At 37.1% G+C, this 18,808-nt stretch overlaps 1 protein-coding gene across 1 annotated transcript in view; it reads left to right on the top strand.

Moving 5' to 3' along the window:
- NAV3 (neuron navigator 3) overlaps positions 1 to 18,808 on the top strand; it is a 371,014-nt gene that overhangs the window by 173,458 nt on the left and 178,748 nt on the right. The window contains exon 9 of the mRNA XM_059402414.1: positions 11,617 to 11,732. Coding sequence (XP_059258397.1) covers positions 11,617 to 11,732 — 116 coding nt within the window. The remainder of the gene's footprint in view (positions 1 to 11,616; positions 11,733 to 18,808) is intronic.

The following is an 18,808-nucleotide window of genomic DNA, read 5'->3' as shown; positions in this document are numbered from 1 at the left end:
AGGTAGTCAAGTCTGTATGTTACAAGATTTATGTTCATTCTCTCATTTAAACTTTATCATAACCTCATGAGAAAAGAATGTTATCTCCTTTCTACAGAGGGGAAGAATCAGAGATTTCAAATCAGAACAGGACTCATCTCTTAAAGTCACAGGACTAGTAGGGTTTGCCTGTTAACCCAACTATACGTAGACCTCTAGTATGCCCCTTCTTTGCTCATCAGTTCTTTCTCTGTGTATAGAAATATGAAGTATTATTATAGAAAAATTCTGGCTGCCAAGATGTGAATAATAGATTGTAAAATTTCTAATAATTCATTTATGATGGGAAATGCTTAATTGGTTGGAAGTAATATAAATTTAGGATACCTATATTGGTATGTATGTGTTTAAATATACATATTTTTGACATTTAGAGATAATTAAATAACTTCTATAAAATGGGAATATAGATGGCTGATGGTAGTATTTTTCCCTTTTTCGCAGCCCAGTGAGGTCAGGCTAGGTTATTAATTATTTCTTCTGGGACTCTAATATATGCTTCATAATATTCTTTCTTACAAATTGAATGTCAAGAGTTCTATAAATATAATGTTGAGTCCTGGAAGTTGATGGATTTCATATTAGTCCTACTTCCTATATAATGCAAGGATGTTCTATATTAAGGTTTTGTAACTCATTTGTCACTACAATGTGAAAAAAGTCATTTTGAACTTAGTATATCTTTATCCATTTAATGAGTGGAGATAACTGAAGTCAAAGGTGAAAATTTTGAGAAAGAATATTTTAATTTAATGTTAAAAGTTCCCAATATTTAAACCTATTGGAATGGAATACGCTACCTTTGTAAGTATTAAGGTAACTACCAGAGATAATTTAAGAAATGATAGAATGACAGGTTGCCATAGTTTAGGTAAAGGAAAAGCACCAAATACTTTTTCATTTATGTACTCATCACTCATTCTGCCAATACTATGGCATAAGAGTTATGAAGGGTCTTTTTTTATTTTTTAAGCCTCTGCCTTCAGGAAGCTCAGTCTATGGGAGATAATTATAGAATATAATAAAAACAAAAACTCATTGCTCTTATGGAAGTATATGCAAAAAATAGTGTAGAATGGTTTTCCTAAGTCTTACATGAGGACGGAGTCAGCGAATGTATCCAGAGGAGTTAAGACAAGAGACAAGATTTACAGCATGAGTTAGAATTCGTCAATGTTGTGGCATCATCCAAATTTGACATTCTATAATTTTACAATCCAAGCCTTATGGAACAAATAGTAGGCAAATTAAAAAGAACTGGGCAAACGCTAGTAACGGAGATACTACAGAAACTAGAGGTTGCGATGCATGGTTTTTTGTGTGGGAGACTAAGGAAGAAAATTTAGAAAGAATCCATATTTTGTTCTGCAGTTCAGCCACTCTGTCCCTGTACATCTCTTTTTCAGCTACTCCTATTGGCTCTTTCCCCCAAACTTACCCTTAACTAGGTATTGTTTTTTTTAATTTTTAATTTTTAATTTTTTATAAACATATATTTTTATCCCCAGGGGTACAGGTCTGTGAATCACCAGGTTTACACACTTCACAGCACTCACCAAAGCACATACCCTCCCCAATGTCCATAATCCCACCCCCTTCTCCCAAACCCCCCCCCCCCAGCAACCCTCAGTTTGTTTTGGGAGATTAAGAGTCACTTATGGTTTGTCTCCCTCCCAATCCCATCTTGTTTCATTGATTCTTCTTGTACCCACTTAAGCCCCCATGTTGCATCACCACTTCCTCATATCAATAAGTCAAGCAGAGGCAGACAACTATTATATGATCACCCTTAACTAGGTATTTATCTCGATTTCCACCCTCCCTGTCCTGGTCCAGGCCGTCATCACCAGTTCTTACCTACATTTTGTTCTATTCCAGTAATATCATTCACACAGCAGGGACTCTCACCTTCTGAAGTATAAATCATATATATCATTCCAGTCCATGAGACAATCTATTGAATATCCATTATACTTAAAAAAAAAAAAAATGAAACCCAAACACCTTGCCCAACTAACCTGGCCCCTGTCTAGCCCACAAGCCATAGTCATACCATTCTCCCTGTAGTGCACTGAGCCCCTCCCTTCATCCTGTGTCTCAACAAACTAACCTATCATGTTTAGGGGCCATAGTCATGGGCAATCTCTCTACCTATAATGACTCTCTTCCAGAGCAAAGCAGGGTACTTCTTCTTATCAGCTCTCTGTTTACATGCTACCTCTTCCCAGAAGCTCTCTCTAGTCATCTGGTTCAAAGAAACATTCAGTATGCCTCTCACCAAATCATATGACATCATCCTCTCATAATTTTTTGAAAATTTTTAAAATATTTTATTTATTTATTTGAAAGAGATCACAACTAGGCAGAGAGGCAGGCAGAGAGAGTGCAGGAAAGCAGGCTCCCTGCTGAGTAGAGAGCCCTATGTAGGGCTCAATCCCAGGACCCTGGGACCATGACCGGAGCTGAAGGCAGAGGCTTTAACTCACTGAGCCACCCAGGTGCCCTTCCTCTTATACTTTATTCACGGAGTTTCTCATTATCTGTTATTATTTTGATAACTTATCATTAAGTATGATTTCAGCCATTTCCAGCTATAATGTAAGCTCGTTGAGTGCAAGTGTTGTCTTTTTTATTTAGTAGCATAAGGCCCAGGATAGACCCAACCCACAGGAGACACCAAATAAAATTGTTGAATGTGGCACCATCAACATGGGTTGAATAGAATAGAACAGCTAACAAAAATGTGCAGTGGAACAGGGAAAATTCTGAAACCTCGTCCTATAAATGAGATGCTTAATTGACATATAAACAGCTTTGAAATATTTAAAGAATAAAATATCTTCTCTTCAGAACATTCATTTACTTATTTTTTTCCCTTCCTTTAATGACTACTTACTAAGTATCTACTACACAGGAGGCATCAAGGATAGAGTGAAACGCACACGTCCGTATGTCATTTTCCTTTCATCGTCCATAATACAGTAGGCAAAAGACGGTCTTAAAGATCACTACAGAATGAAGCAGGAAGTGTAAAGCTCTCTAGCAGTGAACCAGATTGGATACATTGAGACTTCAAAACAAGGCAAATTACTGCTAGCTGTTGGAATCAGAGATAGTGGCACTTGAGCTGGGTTCTGAAAGATTGATTTAAGCATGCAAAAATGAGGAGTACAGGGAAGGAATTGCAAGACTGAAGGAACCATAAAAACGGGATAAACAGCAGATGCGTAGGGTAGTCAGTGAGTTGAATGGATTTTTCTGGAAAAGGAAGGTTGATTGGAGCCTAATTGTAGTAGAAATTCTTGAATATCAGGTACTTAGACTCCTATGTGTGTGTGTGTGTGAAGCATGGTCAGAAAAATTGATGTGTCTTCAGTGTGTAAAATAGATTGTTAATGGAAGAGGACAGCTTAGTTTATACCATGTTTAATGGCTAGAGGAGGGAGAAACTTCCAAACTTTCAGAGATAGCTTTGTTAAGACTTGAATTAAAGGTTCCAATTACAGGAAGAAAGGAAGGAGAATGGAGAATAGTAAGAAAAGAAGCTTCATTTGTTCCTGGTCTTTCTCCCTTCTTTCTTGGTGTTCCTTCTTGGTCTACCCTTTATGCTGCCTTCAAACTTATTTTCCTCTCCTGGAATTCAAAAATTGTTACCTAAGCTCCCTTCTTCCCCTGTGTTATTTTTCTTACATTGCTTTTGTATTCATTATTTTAGAGCTATATTCCTCATGGTTACAACGATAGATGGAGTCAAATAGTAAAGTAGATAGGCAAAGAAGGGGAAAAGAGAGACCTGTACATTTTTCCTAAACCTCAAGCATTTGAGCAACCAGCAATAAATTTAAAAACAGCTATTAACCAGATTAATAAGTTGTTACTTTGAGGTGTTTATTCTTTTCCTTATTTTCTGACTACTCGTGGGAAATGCCAGGAAAATAGTGTGCATTGGACATAAAGCAAACATCTAAAGGCAAAGGGAAGCAGAATCAGGAGTGCGGGTAATACACACACGCTTGTGTGAGCACGTGCGCACACGCACACACACCACACACACACACACAAAGAGCCCAACCCTTAGATAAGCCAAGACGTTGTTGTACAGAGAAGAAAATCATCATGCATCTCAAAGCTATGAATTAAATATAAGAAGAGACCCTCTATACACACTCGATTTGTAAAATTAGGTCACTAAAGTCTGAATTTAGAGGTTTTCTTCTTTCAGATATCTTATACCATAGCATCATGGGTTCTCAGGAGAAATTTTTGTTGTAACCAGTTTTTGCAAGATTTCAGATTTGCCTAGAAAGTGACATGGAAAATTGACACTTGAATATACTAAGTTCTGAAAGGTAAAGAATGCAAAACATCAATTTTGAAAATGCTTACTCACGGGGTTTTAAGTTTGGCTAATTTGTTGAACCAGTAAATTGAGTAGGAGGAGCTGTGAATTTACCCAGATTGAAATGTAGAGCAGATAACCATCATGCAGTAAAAGCTTCTGTGAGCCCTGCAGCTACCATTACAGATTAGGCTGCAATTGTGGTTTTATGTGAACTGGACATAATTGGTCGTCAGGACGAACTGCAGCTTATTGAATGCTTGCCTTGGCGAGCTGATCTTTTGCTAGATTCGATATAGATCGGTGCGTCGAGTAGCAGTTGAAACTCCCTCACACAGCAGTATTTTGAAGATGGAATACAGAGACACCACTAGAAGAAGGCCTGTTGTGTGGGATAGTGCTAAGAGCTGGCATTCTCTCAGCAGAAAAGCTTCATCAAATACCTTCTGTAGTTAGCTTCCAGGGTTTACTGCCAGATTGCCCAATTGAACCACTGCTGTTTCTTCTTTCTATATTTTATGTGCTCTTGGAAAAATTTTAAGCTTACAGAAAATTTGCAAGTACAGTACAAAGAAGTCCCACATACACTTCACTCAGAGCACCCAGAGACTTTATTCAATTTCACTGATTGTGCCAGAGAGATCCCGTTGACGGATTCAGGATGACTATTGAATCCGGGTGTCCAGTTTTCCTAATATCCCTCAATCTGGAGCAGTCCTTTGGTCTTTTCTTGGCTTTCGTGAAGCTGATATGCTGAAGACAGGCTTTTGTAGAATGTTTCTTAATTTGGGTTTGTCTGCGATTTCCTCATGTTTAGCTGCATATTCTGTTTTTTGTTTGTTTGTTTGTTTTTTGTTTTCTAGAATTTGTCACAGAAATGCTGCTGTGTTCTTTCCATTGCACCCTATAAGGTAGCAACAATATCTCTGCTTCCCATTTTGGTGGTGTTAAATTTTCTCCCTTGATGAAGATAATGTCTGTCCGGGTTTTTCACTCTAGAGTTACTTTGCCTCATTTGTATTTAATAAGTATTTTTGTGGGAAGATATTTTGAGACTCTTTATGAAAAGTCTATTCCTTGATCTACTTTTACCTGTAAGGCTTAGCATCCATTGAGATTTCTTGTGGAAATTAGTATTTTACTTTAATAGAGGTCAAATGATTTCTAATCCTGCACATTCCTTGTGCATTTATGCCTTGACTTTCTTTCTTAAGAAAGAGATACGCTTTCTCCTTCTCCCTTCTTCTCTCTTCAAATTGCGTGGTCTAATGGATTCCGATTGTATTCAGTGGATTATAATCCATTGACATGACTATTTTAATGCTTAAATTTTCTCAGATGTCACTACTGGGATCCTCTTCAAGCTGGCTTCTGTTCTCATTATTCTTTGAGAGCTTCATTTCTTTTTGGCTCAAGGAGTTCCAGGCTCATCTTGTCCTCTCCCTGTCTTGGCAGCAGCTTCTACTAAGGAGTCCTGATTTCTTTTTGTAGAGAGTGATATTTAGAAACCAAGATCTCACTCCTCCCAATATATGTGTGCTCCCACATACACACTTATATCATTATTTTTCTCAGCATCTGTGAGCTATCTATGATATATATACACAAAGACAGACAGCCCTCAACTTACAATGGTGTCAAAGCAAATATGCACTCAGTAGAAACCATACGTTGGGATTTGATTTTTGCCCAGGCGACTGATATGCAGTACGGTCCTCTCTCTGGTGATGCCGAGTAGCAGGAGGAGCTCACAGCCTGTCAGCCAGCAATCATGGGAATAAAAAAACTGATGCCCATACAACCCTTCTGTCCCCATACAACCATCCCGTGTGTCACTTTCAGTATAGTATTCAATAAATTACATGGGATATTCAACACTTTGTTGTAAAATGGGCTCTGTGTGAGATGGTTTTGCCCAGTGGAAGTTAATGTAAGTGTTCTGAGCACATCTAAGGTAGACTAGGCTGAGCTATGGTGTTCGGTCTCTTAGTAAATTCATTTTCAACTTACGGTATTTTCATATTTCCAACTTACAATGGGTTTATCGGAATTTAACTCATAAATTGAGGACAATATGTATTTTCCCTTCCTCTACTTGTATTTCCTTTAGTCAACTGAGAAACCTGGTTTCCATTATTCTCACTATGTTTTCTTTTCTTTTCTTTTCTTTTTTTTTTTTTTTAAGATTTTATTTATTCATTTATTTGACAGAGAGAGATCAGAAGTAGGCAGAGAGTCCGGCCGGGGAAGGGGGGAAGGAGGCTCCCTGTTGAGCGTGCAAGGCTCTATCCTAGAACCCCGAGATCATGACCTGAGCCAAAGGCAGAGGCTTAACCCACTGAGCCACACAGGCACCCCCTCACTATGTTTTCTGATTTGCTCAACCCACCTGAATCTAACATATCTCCCTTCCACTCTGAACTGCTTTTTTACCCTGACAGATTTCTGTCCTTGGCCCTGGTTGTCACCATTCCGCCTTCCCACTGGGAAGGAAAGAAGAAAGCAGAACCATTGGTGGTTTTGGAAAGATACTTTTCTTTGCCTTTGTTGGATTTATAAATCAAGAACTGTAAGAACATTAATTAATATTGCTACCTCAGACCAGTTCTATTTGTGTTCATATTTGTGACTAGATCCATGTTAAGATGAATGCACAGGAAGATATCTCTTTTTTATTATTATTATTTATTTACTTGACAGTCCGAGATCACAAGTAGGCAGAGAGGAAGGCAGAGAGAGAGGGAGGGAAGCAGGCTCCCTGCTGAGCAGAGAGCCCGATGTGGGGCTCGATCCCAGGACCCTGGGATCATGACCTGAGCCAAAGACAGAGGCTTTAACCCACTGAGCCACCCAGGCACCCCAGGAAGATACATCTTGATTCATATAAATCAATAAGTAAACACCCATATTTATGAAATTTGAAATTTGCTAGTTAATGGTATCTAGGCTTATTGTTGAATTCTTTTAAGTGGTGTGTATAATAGCTTCTTTTTCTCAAGAGTAAAAATTTAAGGTAGTAAAGAACAGAGAATAATATTTCAGGTAGACCAATAGATATTGTCACATTCAAATATTGTGTGTTATTAACTTAGTGAGTGAGGTATGTGTCAGCGAAGGAGAACTTAAATGTACTAAAATAGTGTCCAGGGGCATTTGGATGGTATTAAACTGGAGGGTAGCAGTTAAAAAACAGTATTTAGAGGCAGCCAGTTTCAAATACAGAATGACTGTCAACCAGCTTGATCCATAGACAAATTATTAATCTCTAGAAGCCTAAATTTATCTATAGTACCTACATTATAAGTGTCTTGATCTGTTCAAACTGCTATCACAAAAATATCATAGACCAAGTGGCTTAAACAGCAAATATTTATTTCTCATGATTCTGCAGGCCAGGAAGTCTGAGATCAAAGTGCTGGCACATTCCATGTCTGGTGAGAGCTTGCTTCTTGGTTCATAGATGACCATCTTCTCACTCCGCGCTCATATGGCAGAAGGGGCAATGGAGTTCTCTGAGGTCTCTTCTACAACAGCACTAATCCCAGACATCAGTGCTCTACCCTGAAGACTTAATTAGCCCCCAAAGTCTCCATCCCTTAATACTATCATATTGGAGACTAGTTTTCAACATAAGAATTTGGGGGAAGAAACAAGACATTCATTCCATAACAACAGGAATACCAGGCCTAGTATTTAATACATAGTAAGTGCAGAGACAGGAAAGAGCTTTTATGTAAATCATCAGTGAAGTCTAGGTTTTTCACCACTATCCCCTTAGCAACAGATACTAACACTGAGAGCCTGGCTTATTAGCACTCTAAATGAATTAAATGGTGTTTTTTTGCAGTGTTGTATTTTACAGTTTTAATGGGTGTTTGTAACATATTGACCATGTTGTAAATGCAGTTATTAGTCTGCACAGGACATATCTTCTAAATATTTTAAAGGAACATTATGACACTTACTTTTTCTTTTTCCAATCAATATGAGGAAAATGCAGTATCAGTTTATGTGGGAACAGTGGATGATGCCACTTTAGTATCTATTATATCTGTCAAGATGTACCCTTTGATTGAAGAGCACTATTGATTCTGAACTCTTCAGAAATTGTTTCATGAAGCAACCCCAGATCCCTTTATTTTATTAGAATGAAACATGCACAAAAAGAGAGGACATGTTGGGAGTCTTCAGAGATTTAACTGAACTTCTTTGATCATTTGTATAAAAGTTAAATCTTTACCAGTTAGCGGTGATTGCCCCTCCGGAGACTGGAGTTAAAATCCAATTCCACTCTAACAAATACAAGTGGAAATCCTGGAGAAATGAATGGCTCATAACATACGTATGTAAAACAGAGATCTGGACCCATTTACAAGTCCATGCAAACCAGAGGTGACTTCCAAGTCCTTTTTATAATTATTTAAAATGTAACCTTTCTATGTTCCTTTCCTTGATCAACCTTTTTCCAATGATAGCATTGCTGATGTAGGGAATACCATGGAAAATACACCAAAGAACTTGAAAATAAGGTAAATAAGATTGCCTCTTGTGACTTAGTGGTCTCTGTCTGTCGAATAAATAAGAAAAATCTTAAAAAGAGAGAGAGAGAGACAGAGAGACTCAGACAGGGGTGTGGAGACAGTTGATGGTACAGAGTACTAGGTCTCACATACTGAGGAAGATAGCCACAGTCAGCTCCTGAGCAGTATTTTTTAAGATCTGTTTGTTCAGAGCAAAGCAAAATTTGTACTCTCAAAACACGTTCTGAATATGCTTTTGCTCCATGCAGATTTTTCCAGAGGGGGATACTGTGAGTCTTTGTAACTAACATGACCACAGGCATTCAGGCTCCTATAACAGCTGCTGATCTTGTTCTAATAAGAACCAATTGGCACTGGGCTTTAGACAACCATCACAGTGAACTACTTAATGTGACTCAGCTTCTGAGATATGTCTGTGAATACTGAGTCTGCAGGACTAGAGGCTAATCCTGGCTCACAGCCAGTTTACCAAGGCACCCTGCCTTCCTGGCAAGCAGCCAGTCAGCTTTCCCTGGGGTCTCCCATCTCACTATATACTCTCCGTTTAAACTTCTTCAGTGAGTAATAAAAGTCCTTAGAAAACTTCAGAGGATTTTATCCCTTCATTCATAGACAGCTGGCTAAGGATCAGGTCAGGGAAGGACAGTGGCCAGTGAGAAATGAGCCCATGTAGAGGAGCCAACTATAGTGGGCTTCAGCAGTGAATAGCAAGGGGTATCAATAGACAGGGCTATAGGAGAACCTGGGAGCCAGAGAAGAAAAGAAATGGGCTATACAGAGAGCCAGATACATTCCCCACATTTTAATGTCGTCCAGAATCCTACATGCCTCAAGAGAATGCCTTTCCAAACCCTAAGTAATAATAACGCTTGGGTTCACAATTATTTTTCAAGGAGCATATTTTTCTTTGATTTCATACATGAGCAAATTGAGATTCAAGTAGGGTAGGTACCTTAACAAGGTTACATGAGTTAGTAAGTAGGTAGTTAGAGAGCCAAGTTTTACACTGAAGCCCAGTGCATGCACCCTTATACCATGCTTCCTTCCACGTGCTTTGCTCCAGTGATGCCATTTTATCGTCACTACTAGTAAGATTTTTTATTTATCAACTATTTCCTGAGTGCAGCATATTGTGAGACTAGGGCAAGGCATTGGGATACAATGAAGAGCATAAAAACATTTAATGATTGGGAAAAAGAGAACAAAAGAGGAGAAAAGTAGCATTCCTAGAGAATGGGGTACAAACTGGAAGATTTTTGTAATAGAAGCCAGGGTAGGGCAATTTCATGAAAAGACTAATGGTCTTCTGTTCTAAATGCTGCCAAAACATCAAGGAAGGTGAAGACTAAGATGTGTTGATTTTAGCAACATTGAGGTAAACTGGCCTTTATGGTACATCCTGTCACTTGGATACTATATTCTCTTTCTTAATTTTGCCATGCTTTTTATAATCAGTTTTAAGTTAGAATAAAATAAGGATAGTCTGCCAGAAATCAACAGAAACCATTTGTATAAATTCTTACATAGCTCTTTCTTTTCTGTATCAATCTCTGTATATACACATATACCCATACATACAGCATAAAGTTTTCCATGATTTCTTAAAATCCTAATGAGCTCAGAGTTTTTATATCTGTCAGATCAATTCAAAGTATTTTTGATGATTATGCTTTATTTCCTTTCAAACAACACCAGGATATAGAATAAAAATAACATATTAATTAAAAATTGATTCAGAAAAAAACATACTGCATTTTCCTTTCACATATAAATATTCTCTATAGATGTTTTTAAAAGTGAGAACTATTTAGTGAGCTCTTGCCATGGTCCAAACCCGGTCATACAAATGGGATGCCCAGCAAATGAGAAGTCTCCAAAGGACACAGTCTAGCATACAATACTATAGTGCCTTGCCTTCACTGTGTCTTAGTAGTTCACAAGGTAGATTTTTTTAAATGTGGTGATTTGGATCGAATATATGTAGATTTTGAAGCTGCATCAGGAAAGATCATGCTTCTTAAAACATTTGCCTGTGCATAAAAGGAAGGAGCAATGTATGAAGTAAGATTGGAATGTCAGAATATATGCAGTCGGTCTGTTGCATGCTTTTCATTTGGTTAGACCTACTCTCTACATGTTACTCACACACACAAATACATACCAATGCATACACACACACATAAACATAAAATATACAGTAGATGAAATTTTAATGAGAGTTTGGTTTGCATTGACCTCAACTTTTCTGAAATTTGTTTTTACTTATACTTCCAATTTTAGGATATATTTTCTAGAATTTTCATGGAAAAATAATTTTAGGGGTGCTTTCAGTACTTTTATTGGTTTTTCTGACAAGAACACAACTTAGCCAGACTTTTTTGTCTAAAACAGCAGAAAAAAAAGTTCAATCTTTTCGTCTTTTACTTCTCCAAAATACAACTACTGGTAATTATAAGCTTTCAAGTTTAGGAAAGTCTAGGAAATATGATTTAATATCTCACTCCTACTTGGGTTGTATATGAAAAGTATAATAAAGACTATCTCTAATAGATAGTTTTGGAATGTCTCCGTCATTAGGAAATGCTTACTTACCTTGATAGAAAACTTTTAACATGTTGATTTCTGCTTGTACAAGAGAAATTTGAGTCACTGGTGAAAACAATTGCTATATGTTTCTGTCTTTTTGGTTAATTTCAGATCGCATTCAGAAAATGAAGGTACCTCTTTACCATCTGCTGACTCCTGTACCAGTCCTACTAAGATGGATTTATCATATAATAAAACTGCTAAGCAGTGCCTAGAGGAGATATCTGGTAAGTGACCTGATTGATGGGTAGGTCAAACCTCAGAATTTTTGCAATCTCTCTGTAAGTGTTTTTATTAAGCGTTATTGTGCTACTGTTTTTTCTTAAGCATAAATGGACTGTGTACATCTCATACTTCAGAGATTCTTAGATATTTGGTTACTTTGCTCAGGGTGATCTCTTTGTTGTTCTGTGAAGAATTTTTTAAAGAATGGTAGTGCTTTTAGAGGTTGAGATCTTTAAGTCATTCTCGCCTTTAGTCAAGTTCAATATAAGAGAAGTTCTAGAAAACTTTCCATTGTTAATAAGACAGCCCTTGAATATATTTGGAGATTTAAAAAATGTTAAGGATCAGATGTTAATGCAAATATTCCATGTCCAATATAACCCTCTCTTTTTTCAATTCTATACAATTTAGAAAACTCTTACATGATGGCTCCAAATGTTTATTTAGGAAAAAAAATCTAATTATGGAAATATTTCATTATATAGAAATAATTAAAGAAAAAAAAAACCCATTTCATACCCAGACACAATTTGTCAGACTTTTAAGTATATAAAACACACTTTTCTGTGTTAGTCCAAGGTTTTTTTTTCTCCTAGGGCCCAGGTAAACATAGGCATATGTGGAAAACCTTTGGTGTAATTGTATTATATAGGTCCATATTTATGAGCAACTAAGAAAGCTCTTAGCAAAATATGTGCTCCTAGGGGAAAAAGAGTTTAAGAACATTTTATCTAAATGTAAGAATTCTTAGAAGTAGTGGTATATCTGTTATTCCAGTAAGTTTCTGGTCAGCCCTGGTAAATTCTGAAGAAAAAAAAAATAAATATTTAATATAAAAAAAGTTGCTATTGTACCCCAAAGATTCAAAGAATTGTCCTGAAGCTCATACAAATAACCATATCACAAATTTGGGTACTAAAGAGCTTCTCCACTTTGGTGAACTTGAGTACTTTGGCAGGCTGCAGTCATTAACACAGTATCCTCCAGTAGATAATGACCACATTGATAACACAAACAAGGGGTCCTTGTAGAATTATCAGTGGCATCATCAGGCATTAGAAGTTTGTGTGAAGATTACAGTGGGCCAGTACTGAGTAAAGGTAGAAAAGGTGATGGCAAGACATAGCAATCAGGATGGTATTTGCAGATTTTTCAGTCGTTGCGGGAAGCTTTGGCTTTCCCATAGCTCCAGGTAGTCTCGTAATCAGAATGATGATGGATATATGTATTGTGACTAGATATTTTAAAAACTTAATATGGCATGAAGATTCATATACTTCAGACATTTCTGTATTCATGAATGGCTTCAATTATGTATCAAGATACCTATGAAATACTAGAGCTCAAGTACGTAAGATGAAATGCATTTAGTACAGTTTGACTTCTAATTTTTATGGGAATTTCACAAGGAACATTGTTTCTTTGAAATTTATATATCACTGAGTATCTCTACTTACATAATCCATATTTGATTTTTTTCTCTGGTTTCTTATTCTGTCTACTGCTTGATCATTTTTTCACATTTTCAGCTAATATTTCCATTTAATATTCTGCTGTTTTAAATATAACATTTAGAAGTGAAATATAAACTAAACTTGAACACAACATAATAACTTAATGGATTTATTGGAGGTATAATATTACTTTGCATTTTCGTTAATTATATAAAATTATAGATTTGAGTCTGTGATCTAGATAGGAGTATAATAAAGAAAACAGCAAATAAATGGTGAAATGAGTCTTATCTGTGTCATTTCTGTAATTTGTTTAAAATGATAAAATAGTGGGGCACCTGGGTGGCTTAGTGGGTTAAAGCCTCTGCCTTCGGCTCAGGTCATGATTCCAGGGTCCTGGGATCAAGCTCCACCTCGGGCTCTCTGCTCCATGGAGAGCCTGCTTCCTCCTCTCCCTGCCTGCCTCTCTGCCTACTTGTGATCTCTGTCTGTCAAATACATAAATAAAATCTTAAAATAATAGTAAAATAAAATGATAAAATAGTAAAAAATTCTCGGAGGCAAACTTGAGATTATCTAGAAGAGGATATTCATTTATGATTAGTAAGCTATAAATTGAGTGCTGTAATTGGAAGAATCTAGGCGAGAGTATGCAGGTAGACCAGTGATGAGAGGATGATTAGCATACCCTGGTCTTTCTTCCAATGATCTTCTCTTCTTATCCCATCTGAGTTACTTAAGCTCATGGTCCTACCCTCCATGCAGGCATCATCAATCAGTCTCTGCAGCTTCCCCACAGACTGACTTCAAGGCATCCCAATCTTGCTGATTTCATCCTGGCTTTTCAGTGCTCTTTCTTTTGGTCCAACTCTACCAGTGCTTCTACTAGAATTTCTAAATGCTGATTTAAATATGGATCCCATTTTAAAATTCTATTCCTATTGGGTCTAAATGGTGATCCCACCGCATTTCACTGACCCTCATCAAACTCTGTATATTCTTTCTCCATCCTGCCCGCCACCCCAACTCACTGAACTCCTGTGGAACTGAATGCAGTTTGACTTTTGCATATACCCTTTACTTTTGCTCCCCTCTTACTTCCTTTGATAAAGTCACAGTCCTGGTTATGTTCAACCCTCCACCAGTTCCGTAGCAGCACTGAATGAACCTGGAGGAAAACTCGTCCCATGGTGATGTGATTCACTTTATATTTATGGCCCCCAACATTTAAAGAATATTTAGTGCTGCCTAGCAATCATTTTGTATTTCTTCAGTACATTCATTCTTTTTTTTTTTTTTTTTGTCATCTGAGAACCCTCTCAAGCTCTTAGATGACAATTTTATACCTTTTCTTCTCAAACTTACCATTCCACTTCTTCTATCCTCTCCCTTAACTGATGACCTTGATGTTGATTTCATTGCAAAAAATTAAAGCAGAGAGATAAGAATTTCATACATACCTGCTACCACATCTACCCCTGCTACCACATCTACAACATTTATTCACATTCTTTCCACCTTTCCTCAGATTACTTTCTCTTCTACCTCCTTAATATCGCCCTCTGCTCCAAATCATTCTCTGTAGTCCTCAGGGTGCTAGTTATCTCCTGTTTTAATTTTTTAAGAAATCAAAAACAGAACTTCTCTTGACCCCTTCCTTTCTTTCTTTCTTCTCCTGATTTCTGTTGTCCCTACTGTATTCTGGCTGCTAGAGAAACCACAGACCACAAAAGTGCTTGAAATCATTGCTGAGCCCACAGAATATTTCTTCAAAGACAAGATGAAATAAGGGACGTGAAATGTTCTAGGAAGTAGAAAAATATACTTCCGGCCTCTGCGCTGCCATCATTTAGCTGAATTGTTCCTTGGTTTCCTTTGTGTGTGTGTGTGTGAGATGACTGTGATGCCTAATAAACTCACAGGACTGTTGTGAGATAGAGTTTTATTCATTCACCCATATTTTCAGTAATCTTCGCTGGGTACCTTATCCATGCTGGGCATTGCAAGGATTGGGAAAACAAACATGACTAACACATGAGCCCTGTTATGGAAGGGTAAGACACAAAAGTTAACATCACAAATAATTAATAAATTACTAGATGCCTGGGAGCAGCTAAGTTAGCTGTGAAGAGTTAGATAGGGCTTAAAATCATATTCCAGGAAGAAACAACTTCAATGAAAACAATTTGAAAAAAAGATTCTACTTATTAATTTCATTTATTTTTTTTATTATAAAAGTGGGAAATTTTCTTAAGTTCACTGGAATCTTGGTAGTTCACTGGTTTTTTATAACCAGAAATTTCAGTGCTATTGTTATTGTTGAATTCTTGCTGGTAATGGTTGGTGCGGGGGCCTCACTGGGGACTAATTCTGTCCTGCTCTCCAAGAGAAGTAGCCCTAATGATATAGAACTCTGATGGATTTAGTCTTGGCAGGCTAAGATCCGGTTTTGAGAATTTTTGAAGTCTATGCTATTTGAGGGAGCATGAAAATAATATAAAAATAGAAATATAAAATTACACGTAGTGTTTTAGGAAGAAGCATAAGCTGGTTAGAAGATCTGTATCTTAAGAACCATTGGCTTCATAGTAAATATGCCTTGATATCCTGGTATAGTTTTGGCTGACCAGCATCCCTTACCCTATCTGCTAATAATAATGGCACCTTAATCTTATTTTTTCTTCTTCTTCTTTTTTTCTGGTGGGGGAAACCATTGCCCTATCAATCACTGCTTTTGTGGTTCAAGTAAAATTGACACAAGCAGATCAAATCAGAACAACCTTTTCCCTTAACCACAGAGACCCTTTCAAGAAGGACATGTGGCCCAATTCAGGTTAGTCAGAACCAATGAGAATAAATCTCAGAACTTTTCCTAAGGCTATTAGAAGAGAGATGTGGTTTTTCCAGTAGACCCAACACTAATCAAAAGAAGCTAGGACCTTCCGGCAGTTACCTTCACCTTCAAGTGAAATAAACATCAAAAAACGGAACCAAGAGCAGGAGAGAATGAGCTCAAGGTCATTGTAGGTAATGTCTGAGCCCCTGTGCACAAGCGATGCCTAAAATTATCCATCCCCCTTCCCTGCATTCTTCTGTTTTGTTCCCCAGGAAAAATCCCTTTTTATGCTTAAACAATGTGAAAAGCATCCCTATTGCATGACCTGTAAGAGGTGTGACATGTAAAGATTCATGATACCATTAAGGAGCAGACTTGAATGTTTCACACTGAAAAGCAGGTTTACTAGATTCATGAAGTTAGCTTAGCTCTTTACACTTTCATTTACACGGTAATTCACATGAAGTTACAAAAAACACTGTCTTTGTGATTGAATGGTAGTAGAAGTTAAAATGGAGTTTAAAAATGGTGTGAAGAAACATATCAGAAATGAATGACAATAAAATGGCATACGGGAGAAAACGCAAGACCTTTTCAATTTGGTGACCTTCTATCCCTCAGAATTCTTTGTGTATATCATTCAAGTTTCCTATTACTTGTCATTTTCTTAGGGGGGAAACCTAGGGACTTTTTACCCTATCTAATAATGGGGGGGGGTTCCATTAATTATTTCAGTCAGGTGGAAAATATTAAATAATTTGTGGCAATGGGTGAGTGAGCTTCTTGCCTATCCTTCAAGATTCATGCCACAACTTCGATACTCTAAGTCCAGCCAGAGTGGTGGCTCAGATTTTACTGCTATGGCTTGGCTTTCATTCTTACATTCATTGACAGAAAGAATGTGACCTCAGAGACTATCCCTTTCATGATGTGCCAAGAGAGCTTGCCAAATGTAAAGTGAGCTGTGTTTTTTAGTCCACTGGAATCATTCAGAAAAGTTTTTAGGTGTTTTTTGTTTTGTTTTGTTTTGTTTTGTTGCTTTTTGTTTGTTTGTTTTTGCATAGGTTCACCCTTGCCCCTTTTTTTGTGCCTAAGGCTTTTTACCAACATGTATAACATCTGTTTAATGCATTTTTTAACCTTTATCTAAAATTTGTACTCACTGAAAAACATTGAAAGTGCCAGACTGCCTTGGTATTAGCAAAGCTGTCATGTCATTTGTGAAAAGGTAATAACATAATTGAATGAATTTGGGAAATCATTTTAGAAGTGAGAATTTAGATGAAGCAGGATAAGGTAATGGTTACATGTGTTTTCTTTTCTGACTTATCAAACTTTGTCTTGAATATTTCCTGATCCATGAATCAGGATAGACCATGTGATTTAATTTGACCAATGAAATGTGAGTGGAAAAATGACGTGGGCCATTCCTGAACAGAAACTTTTAAGAGTCAGTTTGCTTGGATCTCTCATTGCTTGTTCCTCTGTCAGTATGAACATGTCTGAAGAATCTTCCTCCTCTTTTAGCATAGGTCTTAGTATTAGGGGGAATTGGATTAGAGTTGCAGCCAACAGAGTGGATGTTCATGTGAACAAAAATGCATCTTTGTTTTTGTAAGCCACTAGAATTTCTAAAACATTTGTAGATTCAAAATAACTTAGTCTAAGCCAGAATTTTTCTACCTCGGCAATACTGATATTGTAGTCTGCATAATTCTTTGTTGTGGGGGGCTGTCCTGTCATTGTCGGGGTATCAACACCACTGGACTCTACCTACTAGGTGTTAGAAGCACCACTGCCCAGATGTAACAACTGAAAATGTTTTCCGATGTTGCTGAATGTCCCCTAACCCAGTTGAATATCCTCAACCCAGTTGAAAAACACTAGTGTCAGGCTAGTAGTTATCAAAGTGGGGTCCCAGAACCAGCAGTATCTGCATCACCAAAATATGTTAGAATGCAGTCTCGAGCCCCTTTCAGACCTACTAAATGAGTAGGGATGGGGCTGGGGCCCAGCAAGCTATAACTCAATGAGTCCTCTGAGAGTTCTGAAGACTAAAGTTTAACCACTGGTTTAAGCTGATTGGTAACAAGCTCCTTTGTATAAGAAGAGGACATAATTATTGTTTTCACTAATTTTGATGTCTAAAGCATAAGAATTCCCTTTTTTATGAATCTGTGAGACTCAAGAGTACGCTACGTGTGTATTTTAGTGTAATACATGTCAGAGAAAATAAAGTTATATAGCATCATCAAATCTACTGTAGTCTTATAACCTGGTGATTTACTGGGTCGCAGTAATTCCAAATGAAAAAGAAATGTATTGCTTAGGAATCCAGAGGGGAGTGGCATTTTCATCTTTTAAAAAAACACTTTGTAAGATGATGTTTTTATAAGGATAATCATCAATTTCTATCCTCAGTTTCTATGATTTGACATTTGTACCCTCATTTAAGCACACTGCATATAAGAAATTAAGAAATTTATTTTTAAAGACCAAAGAATTGAAAATCAGTATTCACATTCACAGATTTGTTTGCTTAATTGCAATTTCTTTTCTGCAAATAATTGTAAAAAATTGCCTTTCATTTAATTTCCTTTTATATATGTGTGTGAAACAGATCTAGCTATGATCTTCCTTGGGGCTGATCTTAAGAATTAATTAGCTTTGCAAAGAAGATTATTATCATATGTAAAGGTATAGGCACTGTATATTATAATGCTAATTTATATAGTTAAGAAATTGAGCATTTCCCTTAGTTGAGGTACTCAATATGAAGTGAAAGCTC

Source organism: Mustela nigripes, chromosome 6, assembly GCF_022355385.1.
Source record: "Mustela nigripes isolate SB6536 chromosome 6, MUSNIG.SB6536, whole genome shotgun sequence".
NCBI lineage: Eukaryota > Metazoa > Chordata > Mammalia > Carnivora > Mustelidae > Mustela > Mustela nigripes.
Note: the sequence above shows the minus strand (reverse complement) of the source record. Positions and strands in the feature narration are given on the sequence as shown.